This window comes from Salmo trutta, chromosome 21, assembly GCF_901001165.1.
Source record: "Salmo trutta chromosome 21, fSalTru1.1, whole genome shotgun sequence".
Lineage (NCBI taxonomy): Eukaryota > Metazoa > Chordata > Actinopteri > Salmoniformes > Salmonidae > Salmo > Salmo trutta.
In genome coordinates this window covers 6,770,511-6,791,915 of record NC_042977.1, presented here as the reverse complement: position 1 = coordinate 6,791,915, position 21,405 = coordinate 6,770,511, and the positions used below count along the sequence as shown (strand labels likewise).

At 40.3% G+C, this 21,405-nt stretch overlaps 1 protein-coding gene across 1 annotated transcript in view; it reads left to right on the top strand.

The window, feature by feature from the left end:
• The window catches only part of LOC115156583 (cadherin-7-like), a 120,586-nt gene that overhangs the window by 7,959 nt on the left and 91,222 nt on the right, over window positions 1-21,405 (top strand). The window contains exon 2 of the mRNA XM_029704053.1: window positions 14,962-15,256. Coding sequence (XP_029559913.1) covers window positions 14,962-15,256 — 295 coding nt within the window. The remainder of the gene's footprint in view (window positions 1-14,961; window positions 15,257-21,405) is intronic.

The following is a 21,405-nucleotide window of genomic DNA, read 5'->3' as shown; positions in this document are numbered from 1 at the left end:
ATACAGAGGCCCATTATCAGCAACCATCACTCCTGTGTTCCAATGGCACGTTGTGTTAGCTAATCCAAGTTTATCTTTTAAAAGGATAAATGATCATTAGAAAAATCTTTTGCAATTATGTTAGCACAGCTGAAAACTGTCATGTTGATTAAAGAAGCAATAAAACTGGTCTTCTTTAGACTAGTTGAGTATCTGGAGCATCAGCATTTGTGAGTTCGATTACAGGCTCAAAATGGACGGAAACAAAGAACTTTCTTTTGAAATTCGTCAGTCTATTCTTGTTCTGAGAAATGAAGGCTTTTCCATGCGAGAAATTGCCAAGAAACTGAAGATCTCGTACAACGATGTGTACTGCTCTCTTCACAGAACAGCGCAAATTGACTCAAACCAGAATAGAAAGAGGAGTGGGAGACCCCGGTGCACAACTGAGCAAGAGGACAAGTACATTAGAGTGTCTAGTTTGCGAAACAGACACCTCGCAAGTCCTCAACTGGCAGCTTCATTAAATAGTACCCACAAAACACCAGTCTCAACGTCAACAGCGAAGAGGATGCTGGCCTTCTAGGCAGAGTTCCTCTGTCCAGTGTCTGTTTTCTTTATCCCATCTTAATCTTTTCTTTTTATTGGCCAGTCTGAGATATGGCTTTTTCTTTGCAACTCTGCCTAGAAGGCCAGCATCCTGGAGTCGCCTCTTCGCTGTTGACGTTGAGACTGGTGTTTTGTGGGTACTATTTAATGAAGCTGCCAGTTGAGGACTTGTGAGGTGTCTGTTTCTCAAACTAGACACAAGTAAAATTTAACATCCATATAAGGCCAGCTATGTAAACTTTAACATTGATTTATCTTGCAATAGATGTCGTTCAATTGGTAATACACATTTTTTGTCTTCTAATGCCTCTTAAGGGGAAGGTAACTGAATGTAATCAGATTATTTTACTGAGTTTGGGTATTTCAAAAGTTACGTTAGTGATTACAATTTTGTACAGGTGACTAGTAACTGTAACGGATTACATTTAGAAAGTAACCGCTTTACGGCGAAAGCATAAAATTACATTATGTTAGGACATAAACTTCACAAGAAAAACCACACAGCCATTTTCCAAGCAAGGTCATGCATCACAAAAAACAAAAGTACAGCTAAAATATTCACTAACCTTTGATCTTCATCAGATGGCATTCATAGGACTTCATGTTACACAATACATGTATGTTTGCTCGATAAAGCTCATATTTATATCCAAAAACCCCATTTTACATTGGCGTGTGATGTTCAGAAAATGTATTCCCACCAAAACTACCGGTGAATGAGCACATCAATTTACAAAAATACTCATCATAAACGTTGATAAAATTTACAACAGTTATTGAAAGAATTATAGATATACTTCTCCTTAATGCAACCGCTGTGTCAGATTTTAAAATAGCTTTACGGAGAAAGCACATTTTTCAATATTCTGAGTACATAGCTCAGCCATCGAAGCAAGCTATACAGATACCCGCCAAGTTCTGGGGTCAACTAAACTCAGAATTAGTATTATAAATATTCTCTTACCTTTGCTGATCTTCGTCAGAATGCACTCCCAGGACTCCTACTTCCACAAGAAATGTTATTTTTGTTCGAAATACTCCATATTTTTGCCCAAATACCTCCGTTTTGTTCGTGCGTTCAGATCACTATCCAAAGGCATAACGCGCGAGCGTAAATGCAGACACGAAAAGTAAAATAGTTCCATTGCCGTTCGTAGAAACATGTCAAACGTTGTTTACAATCAATCCTTTGGGAATTTTTAACATAAAACGTCGATAATATTCCAACCAGACAATAGCGTATTCATTACAGAGGAAAAAGAAGGAGCGTCGCGCCAAACGTGCCTGCGCCGTAAACAACTCACTGGTCCCAGGCAGTCCACTCATTGACTGAGCTCCTATTTTCTGCCCAGTAACAGGAGAAGGATGAAACACGTTTCTAAAGGCTGTTGACAGCCAATTGAAGCCTTAGGAAGTGCAATGTGACCCCACAGACACTGTAGTTTCGATAGGGATTCAAAAGAAGAACTACAATTCTCAGAATTCCCACTTTCTGGTTGGATTTTTCTCAGGTTTTTGCCTGCCATATGAGTTCTGTTATACTCACAGACATCATTCAAACAGTTTTAGAAACTTCAGAGTGTTTTCTATCCAAATCTACTAATAATATGCAAATATTTGACTCTGGGCCCGAGTATTAGGCAGTTTATTCTGGGCACGCTTTTCATCCGAAAATGAAAATACTGCCCCCTATACCTTAAAAAGTTAATGAAATGCAATTCCAGGGCTTTTAATCTGTATCTCCCTTTCTCTGGGCTGCTCCGCCATGGCCGTTTATCAGAGCAGGAGGTGAAAGTCATCAGGTTAGCAATCACCAGTGCTTTCTCCTTGCTCGCCTTCAAGCGACACCACAACAGTCATTCTCACCGAGACACCACACACACACACACACACACACACACACACACACACACACACACACAGTATCTGTGTCACACGCACGCACACACGGACATGCACACACACACACGCACACACATACACACACAAAGAGACACACATACACACACAAATTATGGAGAAAATGAATAGTCTGCCTTTCATATAATTAGGTAGATGGGCTGGTGGCTGTGGCATGAACATCTCTTTTCATTCAAGCCAGCAGAGCTCTTTATGTGCTGAAAACGATATGAGCAGACATCTGATTTTAATGAAGATGATAAAAGGAAAAAAGCTCTCGATTTCTCTTGAATGGAGCAGTACCACAAAGTAATACAATACAATTTGCATTTATATAGCTAGCACTCTTGATGCGTTCATTCATTCACCCCCCAAAATGTAACTTAAAAATGGAAAGGAGTTTCTGGCAATGAGACTGAAAACATACAAGAGTCATTCCAAAGCTATCATTTTTTTCCCACCCTCTTAAAACCAGACCTGGGTTCAAATACTATTTGAAATCAATCAAATATTTTGAATGGTTGCTTTAGCCTGCCTGGGGTGCTATATTGGCAGGATTTTCAGTTTTGCGAATAATCTATTAGCTCCATTGCATCAGGCAAGGTCAGTCAAACCCAGCTTAATTTGAAATTGTTTAAATAGTATTTGAACACAGGTCAGCTAAGAACCTGGTGGTGAGTTGGGGTAATTGTATTGGATCTTTCAAATATTGGCATTATTAATTACCATAGGCATTCTGTCATGTCTTTTTAGGGATGAGAGGCTCTCCAACAGACAGAAAAAGAAATTATGAAATGTGGAGGTGCTTCTCCTCCACCTGAGCTCAGAGCAGAGGAAGCAGAGGGAGGCAGCGGGAGCCAAAGTGAGACGAAGACAGGAGGCCCTGAAATATGAAGCATTCTTTCTTCTCGCCGTCTCTCTTTCTTCTTCTCTGGGCCTTTCTGTCTCTTTCTCTCTCTGTCTGAATCTCTTTCTCAGGGTTGCTTTCTCACTCTTGCTTTCTCTCTCTGTCCCTCTCCTCCACAACACAATAAACTGAGACGTTATATTCTAGGGTATTTCTAAGGCACAAAGGATTCGGATGCTTGCTGTATACACAGATGCGTCAAATAAATAGAATTAGGATCTGTGTTTGAATACATGCCAGTGCTGATGGAAAGCATATACTCTGCAATGAAATACAGTTGAAGTCAGAAGTTTACATATAGTTAGGTTGTCATTAAAACTCGTTTTTCAACCCTTCCACAAATGTCTTGTTAACAAACTACAGTTTTGGCAAGTCGGTTAGGACATCTACTTTGTGCATGACACAAGTAATTTTTCCAACAATTCTTTACAGACAGATTATTTCACTTATAATTCACTGTATCACAATTCCAGTGGGTCATAAGTTTACATACACTACGTTGACTGTGCCTTCAAATGGCTTGGAAAATTCCAGAAAATTAAGTCATGGCTTTAGAAGCTTCTGATAGGCTAATTGACATCGTTTGAGTCAATTGTTGGTGTACCTGTGGATGTATTTCAAGGCCTACCTTCAAACTCAGTGCCTCTTTACTTGACATCATTTGAAAATCTAAAGAAATCAGCCAAGACCTCAGAACAACAATTGTAGAACTCCACAAGTCTGGTTCACCCTTGGGAGCAATTTCCAAACGCCTGAAGATATCACGTTCATCTGTATAAACACCGTGGGACCACGCAGCCGTCATACCGCTCAGGAAGGAGATGCCTTCTGTCTCCTAAAGATGAACGTACTTTGGTGCGAAAAGTGCAAATCAATCCCACAACAACAGCAAAGGACCTTGTGAAGATGCTGGAGGAAACAGGTACAAAAGTATCTATATCCACAGTAAAAGGAGTCCTATATCGACATAACCTGAAAGGCTGCTCAGCAATGAAGAAGCCACTGCTCCAAAACCGCCATAAAAAAGCTAGACTACGGTTTGCAACTGCACATGGGAACAAAGATCATACTTTTTGGAGAATTGTCTTCTGGTCTGATGATACAAAAATAGAACTGTTTGGCCATTATGACCATTGTTATGTTTGGAGGAAAAAGGGGGAGGCTTGCAAGCCGAAGAACACCATCCCAACCGTGAAGCACAGGGGTGGCAGCATCATGTTGTGGGGGTGCTTTGCTGCAGGAGGGACTGGTGCACTTCACAAAATGGATGGCATCATGAGGTGGGAAATGATGTGGCTATATTGAAGCAACATCTAAAGACATCAGTCAGGAAGTTAAAGCTTGGTCACAAATGGGTCTTCCAAATGGACAATGACCACAAGTATACTTCCAAAGTTGTGGCAAAATGACTTAAGGACAACAAAGTCAAGGTATTGGAGCGGCCATCACAAAGCCCTGACCATAATCCTGTAGAAAATTTGTTGGCAGAACTGAAAAAACATGTGCGAGCAAGGAGGCCTACAAACCTGACTCAGTTACACCAGCTCTGTCAGGAGGAATGGGCCAAAATTCACCCAACTTATTGTGGGAAGCTTGTGGGAGGCTACCCAAACCGTTTGACCCCAGTTAAACAATTTAAAGGCAATGCTACCAAATACTAATTGAGTGTATGTAAACTTCTGACCTACTTGGAATGTGATGAAACTAATAAAAGCTGAAATAAATCATTCTCTCTACTGTTATTCTGACATTTCACGTTCTTAAAATACTGGTACACAGCAGCCCTTTTCAGATGCATAGACCAAAATCCAACAATTGCTTCCCAGCTTTCCAATGCTCATTACTAAGTTATCTCAAAACTTTGCAAATGGTCTAGCTGTTGTTCTGCCCTGCATAAGAGTGAACAGTGCCCTGACAAACAGCTCTATTTTGTTATTCTGTTAGATCTCTTGTAAAATTAATTTGGGAGATAGACTATTCAATTGGTCATGTCTCTATTTGTTTCCTATAAAGGGAGAGATTGTATGTAAGTCAAGTAGACCGAGACATCGTCGAAAATGTAATTTAATATGAACTTCCCCTGTTACCTTTCTGAACAGGGCTTCGACCAGTGATTATAACAACAGTAGGACTACTGTTAGAACAGTTTTAAGATGTTTCCAATACTAACCCAGGCTTTGTTTCCGTGATGGGAATGAGGTTACATTGACACATTAGTCGTTTAGCAGACGCTCTTATCCCGAGTAACTTACAATAAGTGTGTCAACAAAGTCAAGCACATAACATAATCATTGCTAATAAAACCTGTTACATGAATTACTTGCAGGGTCATCTGTATTGTATTCCTGTCTGCCTGACCTGGGACCCAAAGTTTCAAAAATAAGTTCATACTCGCTAAGCTAGCGTGCTTACATTTACCCTACCATAAGGTTGTTGTTTACAGTAACTTCTTCACTTCTCACATGAGAGAATAAGTGTAACACTTTACATTAAGTTGCTCTTATACCAGTGTAGTAACTGTTATTACTACAGTTACGAAATTGTTGTTACATATTACTTTAGTAAATACTTAGCAATTACATAGAAATAGATTTTTTTATTTTTTATAATAAGTTGAACTTTTCCACATTTTCCCATACAATGTCCTTTAAATAAAGAGGGATGATTGAGTCTTAAGTATTGAATTAGAGCCGCCATCTGCACGGCATCCATCAGCTCTCGGTCTCACCCGCTGTAATTGAATTTGCCCAAACTAAATCCCATGTACTGTCTTGGAGTGTGGCGGGCCAAAGCCCATCACTCAGGATATGACATGTATTTCGACGCCGCTTATTTGATAGGATGGTTTATGTGCTGACAAACGGGCACGTTCGTTGAGGGGAGAAAACAGTCAGCAGTCAGAGACTGATAATTGATGTGTGCTGGCAGGAGAGATGGCACGACAACGCCATATTCCTTCATTGGGTGACATTTACGGAGGGGCCAGTTGAGATGTGGGGTTAGCTGCGATACAGGAAGTGAAACAGATGAATACTAAATTAGCGTGTCTGAAACGAGCTGGGTTTATAATCTCGCTGGCATAATTGGTGTTCGCCATGTGCCATTGGACAAACAAGGAGGCTTGTGTTAGCCAGGTTCAGTTGTCTCCCTTATCACTGTTGCAATATATTGTGTTTGATAGATGTACACACACATGAACACACACACACACACACAGAGCCTTTAATAGCCTGGCTGGCTGTCTCTGCCTGGCTGTCTCTATCTGTACATACGCCACGGGTATATATAGGAGTTGAGTCACCATTCAGAGTTGTCCATCTTTGGGACATTTGAGGGCACTAAGTTTCTACAGCAGGGTTGGGGTCAATTTAGGTTTCCATTCTGTCAATTCAGGAAATGAATTGACATTTTCCCTTTCGGTCAAAAATAAATTATGTTAATTCAGTCTGTTGAAATAATGTAGAAGCATTAGTTGGCTTAACCATTTTTTGGTCCGGTGTGATGTTTCTCCTTGCATAGTGGTGAGTTTGTGTCTAACAGCTGAAATAACTTGTCATAACCTATCATAATATGGTCCTAACACTGTCATGACCCATATATTTACACCTGTTGTGACTTAAATTGCATTTTCTATGGATGGCTATGACACCTATATAAGATTTTCAAAATCCATTTTTATTCAAATTCATTTTTCCCTGCCAAGAATTTTCCTTTCATTTGAAAGTTTGTTTCTTAAATCTTTTGTTGTTGTAATGAATTCTTTACAGCCATGTGTAGATATATATTTTTTTTCATATTTTATATAACTTGTAGAAAATGCACTTTATGACTCTGTCATGAAGCATTATGACCATCCTGTGTCACTTTACTTGGACTAAGAAATATATGCAAAGATATTGTCCTCAGCTGTGAAATTGTGATATCTAGCACTTTTCTGTCCTGTGGAGCGGTAAGAGATGCCCACTAGCCTTGGAAGAATGACAGACATGAGCCTCAAGGGTCATACTCTGTGTGGACTTTGTGTGCTCAGCTCTTTTCTGACATTGGTAAAAGCAACATCCTGAGGACCTGACCATCCTAAAGGGATAGATCCTGAACTGAGAGACATTAGTAACTAGGAAATCTCAGCCACTTCTCCATACAGATGTAGGATTTTAATTTGATCACCCTTTTGTTGCTAGATCATTTTCCTGTGCCGCAGGAAATGCAGATGAGCTTTGTGATATAGGTAAATTCACTGAAAACACAAACTAACACATGGTTGGGAGTTGATGAGACAGCCCTTTTTTAATTCTCTATATTGACAAGCACAAACTTTTGTTTCTTGTGACTTGAAAAGCTGTAGTCAATCAATCAATAATATAATAATACTCTTAGTAAAAATGTTCATCTTTAATTTACAATCTGTAGAAACTATGAGAATAGAAAGATTCAGAACTTTTACGAAACATTACAGCACAGTTTAAAAATATATGACAATTAGAAATCAAAACTGGATGGTTTTCAAAGATAGATGGGAGGGTTTGAGGTTAGCTGAAGGGTGGGACTAAAAACAAATTAAAAAATGATAACTAATGTAATGAAAACATTAATAAAATTTTGTTCACCTACTCTTGTACTTATGACACAGAAGTTTATTTTAAGAAACAGTAGTCCTGAAGTCAATTCATGATATTTCCAAATAGTTCTGATTGATTAAATTTCGTCCCCAAAATGTCCACATGGTGTGACACAATTTTGTGATTAATTGTGCAGGGGAGGTGTCACGTCCTGACCAGTAAGGGGTCATTTTGTTATTGTAGTATTGTAACGTTCGGCGTCTGGTGACGAGGAAGCGGACCAAAACGCAGCTGGGAGCGAACACATGTTTATTCTTTTACACCGAAATAAACACGTACACAAAAATCAAGAAAATACCGAAACGTTAGCTGCTCAAAATCAAAGAGACAACAACCCACAAACATCGTGGGGGGAAAAGGAACTTAAATATGATTCCCCAATCAGAGGCAACTAGCGACAGCTGTCTCTGATTGGGAATCGACAGAACCCAACATAGAAATACGCCCCAAAGCAAGGCTATACCAAAAACATAGAAAATAAACTATAGAAATGCCACACCCTGACCAAAATAGAAGAGTTCACCTGGTCAGGGCGTGACAAGTATGGTCAGGACATGGCAGGGGTGTGTTTTATTTATGTGTCTTGGGTTTTTGGGTAATGTTCTATGTTGTCTATTTCTATGTTTCAATGTCTATTTAGTATATTTCTATGTTCAGGTTTTGGTTTGGCCTTCAATTGGAAGCAGCTGTTCTTCATTGCTTCTAATTGGAGGCCATATTTAAGAAGGGGGTTTTTGTCACAGTGTTTGTGGGTAGTTGTTCCATGTATAGCTGTGTAGCCTTACAGGACTGGTTTTTCGGCGGCTGTTATTTTTTGTTAAGTGTTCACGTTTATCCAAATAAAAAAGGAAGATGAGCACGATACCTGCTGCGCCTTGGTCCACTTTTTACGACGCTCCTGACAGGAGGGTTCTCTTACAATGAGGAAGTACATAAGGCATTGCTGGAGCACATGGTCTGAACAGATTGTAAGCTTTATTAGAAATATTTCTTCAATTGACAAAAAAGGGGTCAATTTCTTAGTCCTTTGGTGTGACGCCTTTTGAATGTATAATAGAAATAATAATAGAAATAAGAATATTACAGTACAAATCAAATGGTAGGCTATATGTTAATAAGGCCAAAAATATAGCCTGAGATTTTTGCTGGTGGGACAGCTTTTTTCCCTTGGTGTGACATGAAGAGGGTATCACATCAGAGGAAATAATGACAATTTTAGACTTCTAATAACTATCTAATAACACTTATTTGTATTATACATATTTGTGTCCTGTTGCAATTTTGCTCCTTTTAAGTGGTTCTGAGTGCAGTATTTACATATTCATTCTCCCACGCCTGGCTTCTCACATCCTGCAGGTGACCATTGCTCCGGCGACCTCAGGGTCTGTCTCTGCCCTCTGGTTCTTTTACCTGGCCCTAGTGATGGTGCAGGTAGATATTGGCGACTGGATGTGGTGCTCCCACTCTTGGTTCTCACTCTCCGCATTAGACCAACCATCCCCTCGATCCCTCTCTCTCTGTCCCACCAGTTTCACTCCTCCTGGCCAATTGGCATACGTGATCATCCCTGGGAGGGACACGTTGTGTTTCTCAAAACCTGTCATTGGCTCCATTTTGTGGTATACTCCAAAAACCCTCCAAAAGAACACGCCTCGAGTGGTGCCTCAGCTCCCACGGCTTCGGCTGTTGGTAGGTTGGGACCTTACACTGGGTAGGCTTAGGTCTCCTCCATCACTGGAGAATTCTGCACTGCCAAGTACACATCAATGTTCTGGGGATCTATCTGAGTGATCCTGCCAGTAGAATATTCCTGTCTCAAACACTTGCCATGCAAGTCTTAGTACAAAGAGCCGGTACAGTGAAACTGCAAATGGCTCATTAAATTAGTTATGGTTCCTTTGATTGCTCCAAAGTCACTTGGATTGGATGACTGCAGCAATGATAGAGCTAATACATGCCAACAAGTGTTGACCTTCAGGGATGCATGCATTTATTCAGACCCAAAATCCATGCGGGGTAGGCCTACTCTCAAATGCTTTTGGTGACCCTATAACCTCGACAGGTGGCATGCCATTCGTGGCGCTGACAGTCTGCCCTATCAACTTTCAATGGTACTTTCTGTTCATTCCATAGTGACCAAAGGGGAATCATGGTTAGATTCCGGAGAGGACTCTAAAACTGGCTACCATGTTCAAGGAAGGCACCATTGCGTGCAAATTACACATTCCCGACTCGGCGAGTTAGTGACGAAAAATAAACAAACCAGGACTCTTTCGAGGCAATGTAATTGGAATGACTACATTTTAAATCTTTTAATTCATGAGGATCCATGACTGATGTTTAGAAGTTGCATTTTAGAGCAGTCAGAAACGTCTGAAAGTGTCATTATTTATGTTTTAACCATAACATTTTACTGCCTGTTGTGTATTTTCCATCGGTGTGACATAATGTTCTATGGGGGGCGCCAATAAATTAAAAGAAAAAAAGGGTTTGTCTTGAACAAAATGTTAAAAATATTTTATTAACATGAGGCAGGTAACATTATCATAATACACAAGTAAACTAATTGCTTTTTATGTACTGTAGGTTTTTGTCAAATGACTAAATCTTACTCAAAATGTATTGGGGAGACACTTGGTTATCGTCATTATACAAGAAAATGTTGTGTTTTTCAATTGAATTAACAGAATATGATTACTGATTTAAAAACAGAAGTATTTGGGGATCATTAAACACCCCCCAAAAAGCTGTCCACATAAATAACATTTGGAATTGTTTAGGCAGTTGTTTTTTCCAATTATGTTTTTTTTTCTTACATTTTATAATAAAAAATGTTTTCACTATTGTTTTGGCCATATGGCAACTTTCAACTTTTCATGAAGCCTCATTTTGACCAGCTAATAGCCTAACCATAGATCAAGCAACATTATAGACTAATTGCTGTGCCAATACAGGTGATATTAATATTTTATATTGGAAAATGTACAGGGAAGCTAAGTTGTGTACCTGTACTCGATCAAGTCTTGAGGGGAGTTCTACACAACATCAACACACAGCCATGTTCCCTACCTAAAATGTATAAATTTAATAAACGTGTTGGAAATACCATAATTGCACAATAACACATTTGATTGTAAGACAAATTGAATTGTAACATGTTAAAAATGCATTCTACCCTGTCTTTGCTTTCACAAACATCTGAAAAAGCTTGTCTGGAGATCATTTTTAGTTCCCAAATACATTAGTATTTGTATTCCAAATGTACTGGAAACACGTTATTAAGTAATTTCACATGTACATTACCTGTTTTTGTTTACACGACTATAACCCTTGCAAACATGTCATATTTTCGGTCATATCTCAATGGCTACTAGCTATTTTGGCCTTGACGGACCTGATGTCCTCACCTATTCCAACTCTAACATCCCTTGAGCAACTTTGAACAAATCACACAATGGCTGGAAACTTAAGCAGAAAAAGGTTCTAAACAGTGTGACTTAAGCAGCTGCGGGCAGTCACTTAGAAAAGAGCATTGAGCTGTGCCATGGAGACCGTCTTGTTATTGGGACTGCGAGCCTTTGCCCTTAGAGAGGAGGGTGGTTATGGAATAGACTTTCAATCTCCAGATACCAGTGAAGGCTGCTGAGGGGAGGACGGCTCTAAAATAATGGCTAAAATGGAGTTTAATGGCTGGAATGGAGTGAATGGAATTATATCAAACACATGAAAACAAAAAAACAAAAATGTGTTTGATACCATTCCATTCCATACTTCATTCTGGCCGTATTATGAACTGTCCTCCCCTCAGTAGCCTCCACTGCCAGACACATATTACAGTCATGAATGGATTGTATTAGAATTATTTTCCATTGAGAAATAAAAACAAGCCCAAAGATACCCATGTTTTTGTTTTTACATAAAGCAATTATATTAAATAGCATTGATTATAAATCTCCTTAATTCAGAATGTGATACGAAAAACACTGGCGCTGTCAAAGATATCCTTGATAGCAGGAAAGGGGTAGAGTCAAGTGCAGGAGACTGAGGTCCGTTTGAACAGATGTTTAATAATCACCGATAAATAAAGTCGCCACAAGGCAGGGTGCGCAGATGATAAGACAGGAGGACAGCTCCAAAATCCAAACACACGGGGCGCAGCCCGGCAACCCTAATGCCTAATCCAAAAATTACGTGCCGTAGCTGAAGCAGCGCAAAATGCCGACTATCACAAAGAACGTGACATGAAACAATCCCACCAAAAAGACAAACTAAATACCCCCCCCCACCAATGACTAACAAGGAACAGGTGCGGACCTAGACAGACAAAACCAAAAGACACAGAAACGTAGGTCGGTGGCAGCTAGTAGGCCGGCGACGACGACCCCCGAGCACCGCCCGACTGGGGAGGGGCGCCACCTTCTGTGGACGCTGTGACAGGCGCATTGTGTTTCTTCACATATGGAGTCAGATGTGAAATAAACTTGTTGGCCAATATTTGCATTTTAACCCCTGGTCGGGCTCGACATCCAGCAAAAAATCCTATCGCCGTTAGCATAACAAAATGTAATATATATTTTTTTAAATATAGGACTCTCCTGAATCGAACCACGTTGTCCGATTTCAAAAAGGCTTTACAGCAAAAGCAAAACATTAGATAATGTTAGAGGAGTATATTGTAAAAGTAGCCACATAGCCATTTTCCGACCAACCACATGCATCACAAATGACCAAAAAACAGCTAAATGAACATTTGACAATCTTCATCAGATGACACTCCTAGGACATCATGTTACACAATACATGCATTCTTTTGTTCGATAAAGTTCATATTAAAATATAAAAACAGCATTTTACATCGGCGCGTGACGTTGACTAACTATTTTCCCTCAAATGCATCCGGTGAAACAGCGCTACAATTTACTAAATTACTATTCGAAAACATTTTTAAAATGTAATATTGTCATTCTAAGATTTATAGATGAATATTTCTTGAAAGCACCTGTAATGCCAGATTTAAAAATAACTTTACTGGGTAATCACACTTTGCGATAAAAGGGATGCGATACTCAGAAAAATAGGCTACCGTTACAGGTCAGCGCCATCTTGGAACAATCGCATATCAAATCTACTCTTGTATACTATTGTCAATAATCCCTTACCTTTGATTATCTTCATCAGAAAGCACGTCCAGGAATCCCAGGTCCACAACAAATGTATTTTCGTTCGAAAAAGTTAATCCTTTACGTCCCAATAGCTTGTTCTTGTTAGCACGTTCTGAAGGCTGCTCCAAAACTTCCGTCGGCCGCAGGACTGCTCTTTCAATAAAATGCATTTTTATTTTTATTTAGGTTCGTTCAAACATGTCAAATGTTGTATAACATAAATCTTTAGGGCCTTTTTCAACCAGAGCTCCAATAAGATTCAAGGGGGACGATTGCATTGTCTTTCAAAATGTTTCGAAAGGGGAGGGTAGCCAGGGGGTTCCGGCGTCATAATGGTGATGGCCCTCCTCATGTGACCACTTTCCACAGCGTCTCATTCAGTCAGTTTTCACAGTAGGAGACTCAAACCACTTTGTAAAGACTGGGGACATCTAGTGGAAGCAATAGGAAGTGCTCAATGAACCATTGCTCACGGTGTGATTTATAGGCAAAGTGATGAAGTTGAGTCCGCAATTCAGAATTCCACATCCAGTTACGATCGGTCTCGGGGTTTTGACTGCCATATGAGTTCTGTTATACTCACAGACACCATTCAAACAGTTTTAGAAACTTTAGGGTGTTTTCTATCCAGAAGTATTAATTATAAGCATATCCTAGCTTCTGAGTTTGAGTAGGAGGCCATTTAAAATGGGCACGAATTTTTTTCAAAAATTGCTGTAGCGCCCCCTATCCTAGGCGACCGTCAAGAGGTTAAATTGAGATTCAGTGGCTGTATTTGAATGAAATCCATGGTAATAATGAGCGAAGTTTGTACACAGGGGCAAAATATTAAACTACGCAAATCGATGTTGGTACACCACCTCTAATAAATAAGAAATGACAGAAAAACACATTTTCTTGAAAACAGATCCCCAAAACCTAGGGCACCTGGAGTGGTACCTGAGAAATGTAAAGCGTGTTGTACACTGATGTATTATGTTGAACAAGATATCCTTGACCAAGGACAGCAGTTGGTATTCATGTGTTCCAGAAATGTGCTGATTCTGCAAAGACAGGTGTGTGAAGAACAGAACAACTTGACTTAATCTTAACACGCAATTCCCAGCTGTCTCGTAAAATTTTTCTAAACCAGATCAAATTATTTCAACAGTATCTAAGGATTATTCTATATTAGTTCAATGATATACAGTGCCTTCAGAAAGTACACACCCCTTGACTTTTTCCATATTTTGTTGTGTTACCACCTTAATTTCAAATTGGTTAAAATGAGATATTGTGTCACTGGCCTACCCACAATACCCCATGATGTCAAAGTGGAATTATGTTTTTAGCATTTTTTACTAATTCATTCAAAATAAAAGCTGAAATTTGTTGAGTCAATAATGGTGGTGGCTGCATAATGTTATTGGTATGCTTGACATCGGCAAACACTAATAAAACACTAATAAATAAACGATATAGAGCTAAGCACAGGCAAAATCCTAGAGGAAAACCCGGTTCAGTCTGCTTTCCAACAGACACTGGAAAACAGGAATTCATCATTTGATATATGAGTAAATCAATATTGTCACTGGTTCCATTTTGAGGTGCTATTAACACAAAGACATGTAAAGTGTCATCTTTGATATTGTCTCAATAACTATCTGGCTCCCACAACCTCAAAATGTGTTTGTTTAGTTGTCTGGGGGTGGTTATTGAAAGCAGAGCAGAGGACCACTTTCCATTGTGACAAATGAAAAATAAAGCTGTTTTATTTTATAATATAACCTCCTCTCTACCCCTGTAGCTGCACTCGGACGTGGACAAGGGTGAAGGGCAGGTGAAGTACGTGCTCAATGGCCAGGGAGCTACCTCCATCTTCACCATTGACGAGAACACTGGTGATATCCATGCCACCAAGCGTCTGGATCGCGAGGAGCAGGCTTACTACACACTCCGGGCTCAGGCCAGGTATCGCGAAAACAACCTGCCCGTGGAGCCCGAGTCCGAGTTTGTCATCAAGGTCCAGGATATTAATGACAATGAGCCCAAGTTCCTGGACGGGCCCTACTCAGCCAGGGTCCCCGAGATGTCCCCAGTGGGTGAGTAACATTAAATGACATCAACCCAGCGGGCAAAACCGAGCAAAAACAGTTTTTTAGTTGGAATTATCTAATTTCAACCATCTAATTTCAACCAGTTTTTCCTGCTGGGAAGTCTTATGGAATGGTACAAAAAATGCATAGTGGGTGACAAGCAATGGGCATACACTGTGTAGCATGGAGGACGTTTTGTTTAACTTTCTTACTACACTGGACAAAAATATGAGCGCAACATGTAAAGTGTTGGTCCCATGTTTCATGAGCTGAAATAAAAAAATCCCAGAAATGTTCAATACACATAAAAAGCTTATTTCTCTCAAATTCTTTGCACAAATGTATTTGCATCCCTGTTAGTGAGCATTTCTCCTTTGCCAAGATAATCCATCCACCTGACAGGTGTGGCATATCAATAAGCTGATTAAACAGCCTGATCCTTACACAGCTGCACCTTGTGCTGGGGACAATAAAACGCCACTCTAAAATGTGTTTTGTCACACAACACAATTCCAGGTCTCAAGTTTTGAGGGAGCGTACAATTGGCATGGTGACTGCAGTAATGTCCACCAGAGCTGTTACCAGAGAACTGAATGTTACTTTCTCTACCATAAGACACTTCCAATGTTGTTTTAGAGAATTTGGTAACGGCCTTACAACTGCTGACCATGTGTAACCACGCCAGCCCAGGACCTCCACATCCAGCTTCTTCACCTGCGAGATCATCTGAGACCAGCCACCCGGACAGCTGATGAAACTGTGGGTTTGCAGAACCGAACAGAGTGCCCCCATGCTGGCGGTGGGGTTATGGTATGGGCAGGCATAAGCTACGAACAACGAACACAATTGCGATTTATTGATGGCAATTTGAATGCACAGAGACACCGTGACAAGATCCTGAGGTCCATCGTCGTGCAACTCATCCGTCGCCAACACCTCATAGTTCAGGATGATAATGCATGGCCCCATTTCGCAAGGATCTGTAGACAATTCCTGGAAGCTGAAAATGTCCCAATTCTTCCATGGCCTGCATACTCACTAGACATGTCACCTATTGAGAAAGTTTGGGATGCTCTGGATCGACGTGTACAACAGCTTGTTTCAGTTCCCGCCAATATCCAGCAACTTCACAAAGCCATTGAAAAGGAGTGGTACAACATTCCACAGGACACAATCAACAGCCTGATCAACTCTATGCAAAGGAGATGTGTCACACTGCATGAGGCAAGTGGGAGTTATGGCAGATACTGACTGGTTTTCTGATCAATGCCCTTACCTTTTTTTTAACCCCGTAGAGTTGATGTCCACGCACCTGCGGAAATCTAATTAGCACTAAAAAAAATCACCATGAAAATCTGTCAGTTTAAGATAGAGATATCTTGGATGCTTTTGCATAGGATGCTTATGAATCCACCGCATCCACCGATGTCACACTTCCACATCTACGGTAAAAGGTAACAGAGCTAGAGCGGTATTTGTCAATTGGTCTTCTCAAAAAATTGTCTGTAGCAACCAAACGGGAAGCAACGTCAGCACAATATCTGTTCGTCGGGAGTGTCAGGAAATGGGTTTCCATGGCTGATCAGCTGCACACAAGCCTAAGATCACCATGCGCAATGCCAAGCATTGGCTGGAGTTGCCGCCATTGGACTTTGGAGCAGTGGAAACGCTTTCTCTGGAGTGATGAATCACGTTTCACCATCTGGCAGTCCATCGGACTAATCTGGGTTTGGCGGATGCCAGGAGAACGCTACCTGTAGTGCCAACTGTACAGTTTGGTGGAAGAGTAATAATGTCTGGGACTGTTTTTCATGGTTTGGGCTAGGCCCCTTATTTCCAGTGATGAGAAATCTTAACCGTACAACATACAATGACATTCTAGATGATTCAGTGCTTCCAACTTTGTGGAAACAGATTGGGAAAGGTCCTTTCCTGTTTCAGCATGACAATGCCCTGTGCACAAAGCGAGGTCCAAGCAAAAATTAAATGGTTTGTCGAGATCGGTGTGGAAGAACTTGACTGGCCTGCACAGAGCCCTGACGTCAACCCCATCGAACACCTTTGGGATGAATTGGAATGCTGACTGCAAGCCAGGCCTAATCGCTCAACATCAGTGCCGACCTCGCTAATGCTCTTGTGGCTCAATGGAAGCAAGTCCATGCAGCAATGTTCCAACATCTAGTGGAAAGCCTTCCCAGAAGATTGGAGGCTGTTATAGCAGCAAAGGGGGGACCAACTCCATATTAATTTTTGACGAGTGTCCACATACTTTTGGTCATGTAGTGTGAATGGATCTGATTAACCTCTCTAGGGTATGTGGGACGATTTCGTCCCACCTACGTAACAGCCACTGAAATCCAGTGGCGCGATTTTTGAATCGTTAGAAATACTATTACTTCAATTTCTCAAACATATGACTATTTTACAGCTATTTAAAGACAAGAATCTCGTTAATCTAACCCCACTGTCCGATTTCAAAAAGGCTTTACAACGAAAGCAAAACATTAGATTATGTCAGCAGAGTGCCCAGCCAGAAAAAATCAGACACCCATTTTTCAAGCTAGCATATCATGTCACATAAACCCAAACCACAGCTAAATGCAGCACTAACCTTTGATGATCTTCATCAGATGACACACCTAGGACATTGTGTTATACAATACATGCATGTCTGTTCAATCAAGTTCATATTTATATCAAAAACCAGCTTTTTACATTAGCATGTGACGTTCAGAAAAAGCATAACCCCCGCAAACTTCCGGGGAATTTACTAACAGTTTGCTAAATTACTCACGATAAACGTTCACAAAAAGCATAACAATTATTTTAAGAATTATAGATACATTACTCCTCTATGCACTCGATATGTCCGATTTTAAAATAGCTTTTCGGATGAAGCACATTTTGCAATAATCTAAGTACATAGCCCGGCATTACAGGGCTAGCTATTTAGATACCCACCCAGGTCAGCCTCCACCAAAATCACATTTCCTATAAAAAAAATGTTCTTACCTTGCTTGTTCTTCATCAGAATACACTGCCAGGACTTCTACTTCAATAACAAATGTTGGTTTGGTCCCAAATAATCCATCGTTATATCCAAACAGCGACGTTTTGTTCGTGAGTTCTAGACACTATCAGAATGCTTCTTCACGGCCCTGCGCATGGCGCATTGGCGTGTCAAAAATGTCTAAATATTCCATTACCGTACTTCGAAGCATGTCAACCGCTGTTTAAAACCAATTTGTATGCCATTTATCTCGTAGATAAGTGATAATATTCCGACCGGGAGTATGCATTGAGCCTAAACAGCCGAATAAAATTTCTCCTCAGGAGCGACTCGTGCACGCGCCTCATTCAAAGGTCCTCTGAGTCGACACTTACAAAAGGTGATAATGTGTTTCAGCCTGAGGCTCCCTCGTAAACCTTCAGTTATTTCCCGGGCTCTGAGAGCCTATTGGAGCCCTGGGAATTGTCACGTTACAGCTAAGATCCTTACTTTTCAATAAAAAGATGCAAGACGCACGACTCCTTGTCAGACAGGGTACTTCCTGCTTGAAACCTTGTCAGGTTTTTGCCTGCCATAGGAGTTCTGTTATACTCACAGACACCATTCAAACAGTTTTAGAAAATTCAGAGTGTGTTCTATCCAAACCTGAACAATAATATGCATATTCTAGCTTCTGAGTTGGTGTAGGAGGCAGTTAAAAATGGGAACATATTTTTTCCAAAATTCTCAATGCTGCCCCCTAGCCCGTAGAGGTTAAGAGAAAATGATTTGTTTAATTTGGTAATTAGGAGCAAGAGCTTGTTTACAGTAATGCCTCTCAAGACAATTTGCTGTGACAAATGAGATGGCACGTAGAAAGAAAACTGAAATCTGCCCGGCTATAGTGTTAGAATTTTTATTTAATCCTTATTTTACCAGGTAAATTGACTGAGAACACATTCTCTTTTATAACATTCTCTTTTATACATTCTAGTATAAATTTCCAACGTTACGATAGATTGTCATAGATTTTCTGTTAATTACCAAAATTCCTGAAGATTCCGGTAGCTTTGGTCATTTTGTCAAATATGTTCCCCCAATTTTCCCTTTAAGCGCCACCAAAGTAACATAGTGGTGACGTCTCTGTATCCCTTATGACAGAAATATATCCAAAGCCACAATTGGCAGGCAAAGGGCAAACACATAAAAAAGAAAAAGAGTGCCAAAAAAATTACAAGAAACCTCAAAGTAGACTTTTGTCTTCATAGAAAGCCATTGAATTGTACCTTGACCAAGATATAGTGAAAGAGAAGCCGGCTGTGAAGCCATTAACCTGTTACATCTAGGGGGCAGTAATTTCACGGCTGGATAAAAAACGTACCCGATTTAATCTGATTATTAGTCCTGCCCAGAAACTGGAATATGCATATAATTATTAGCTTTGGAGAGAAAACACTCCAAAGTTTCTGAAACTGTTTGAATGGTGTCTGTGAGTATAACAGAACTCCTATGGCAGGCAAAAACCTGAGATGCTTCTGTTCAGGAAGTACCCTGTCTGAACATTTCTTGCCCTTCTTTATTATCTCTGTCGTTTACAAAGGATCTCTGCTCTTACGTGACACTTCTCACGTCAACAATGGAGTCTCACAGCCCGGGAAAAACAGGAATGATGTCATTCAAAGCCCTGGCTGAAGCACACGAGAGCAAATGCTGAGTGGTCAGTCAATGGACTAAGCCTTAGGCGCGTGACACGCCCCGCCCCCGGCTTTCGGTTTTTTCCTCAGTTTACAGACAGGCAGATTCCCGGTCGGAATATTATCGCTTCTCTACGAGATAAATTGCATAAATATTGGTTTTAAACAGCGGTTGACATGCTTCGAAGTACGGTAATGGAATATTTCGAAATTTTTTGTCATATTTTGCGTCATGCTCGTGGCCGAGATTTAGCGTTGGGATAGTGTCTAGAACGCACGAACAAAACGTCGCTGTTTGGATATAACGATGGATTATTTGGGACCAAACCTACATTTGTTATTGAAGTAGAAGTCCTGGCAGTGTATTCTGATGAAGAACAAGCAAGGTAAGAACATTTTTCTTATAGGAAATGTGATTTTGGTGAAGGCTACACTGGGTGGGTGTCTAAATAGCTAGCCCTGTAACGCCGGGCTATGTACTTACATTATTGCAAAATGTGCTTCATCCGAAAAGCTATTTTAAAATCGGACATATCGAGTGCATAGAGGAGTTCTGTATCTATAATTCTTAAAATAATTGTTATGCTTTTTGTGAACGTTTATCGTGAGTAATTTAGTAAAATCACCGGAAGTGTTCGGTGGGAATGCTAGTTCTGAACGTCACATGCTAATGTAAAAAGCTGGTTTTTGATATAAATATGAACTTGATTGAACAGACATGCATGTATTGTATAACACAATGTCCTAGGTGTGTCATCTGATGAAGATCATCAAAGGTTAGTGCTGCATTTAGATATGGTTTGGGTTTATGTGACATGATATGCTAGCTTGAAAAATGGCTGTGTGATTATTCCTGGCTGGGTACTCTGCTGACATAATCTAATGTTTTGCTTTCGCTGTAAAGCCTTTTTGAAATCGGACAGTTTGGTTAGATAAAGGAGAGTCTTGTCTTTAAATAGCTGTAACATAGTCATATGTTTGAAAAGTGTAAGTTTTCGGATTTAGAGGAGTTTGAATTTCGCGCCCCGCCCATCATTGGATATTGGAGCAGACGTTCCGCTAGCGGAACGTGTAGATGTAAGAGGTTTTAAACAACTGGGAAAGGAAGTGGCCTTTTCAATCATGAGTAGAAAGGGACCAGAGGGGGAAGTTATTTAACTGAATCCAAGATTCAAGATTCTACCAATACATTTGAGTAGCCACTATAGCCGGCTGAAATGGCCCCCTTGTGACTGAATCGATTGTGCTGAAGAATAGCAGTTGAATTACTGAAGGCCAGTTGAACCCCCAAGGTAGTGATTGGGTGACATTTTATATGCTGATATTGTATGTTGGGGAATGCATAATTTCTTGGAACTGTGTGAGTATGTGCATACCAATGCAAATGGAAAAAACACATGCATCCAATCAAAACTCGTAACTGTATGTCTGTGGTAGCTTCCGTGTGGGCTGTCTTGAAACTTGTTGTTCTT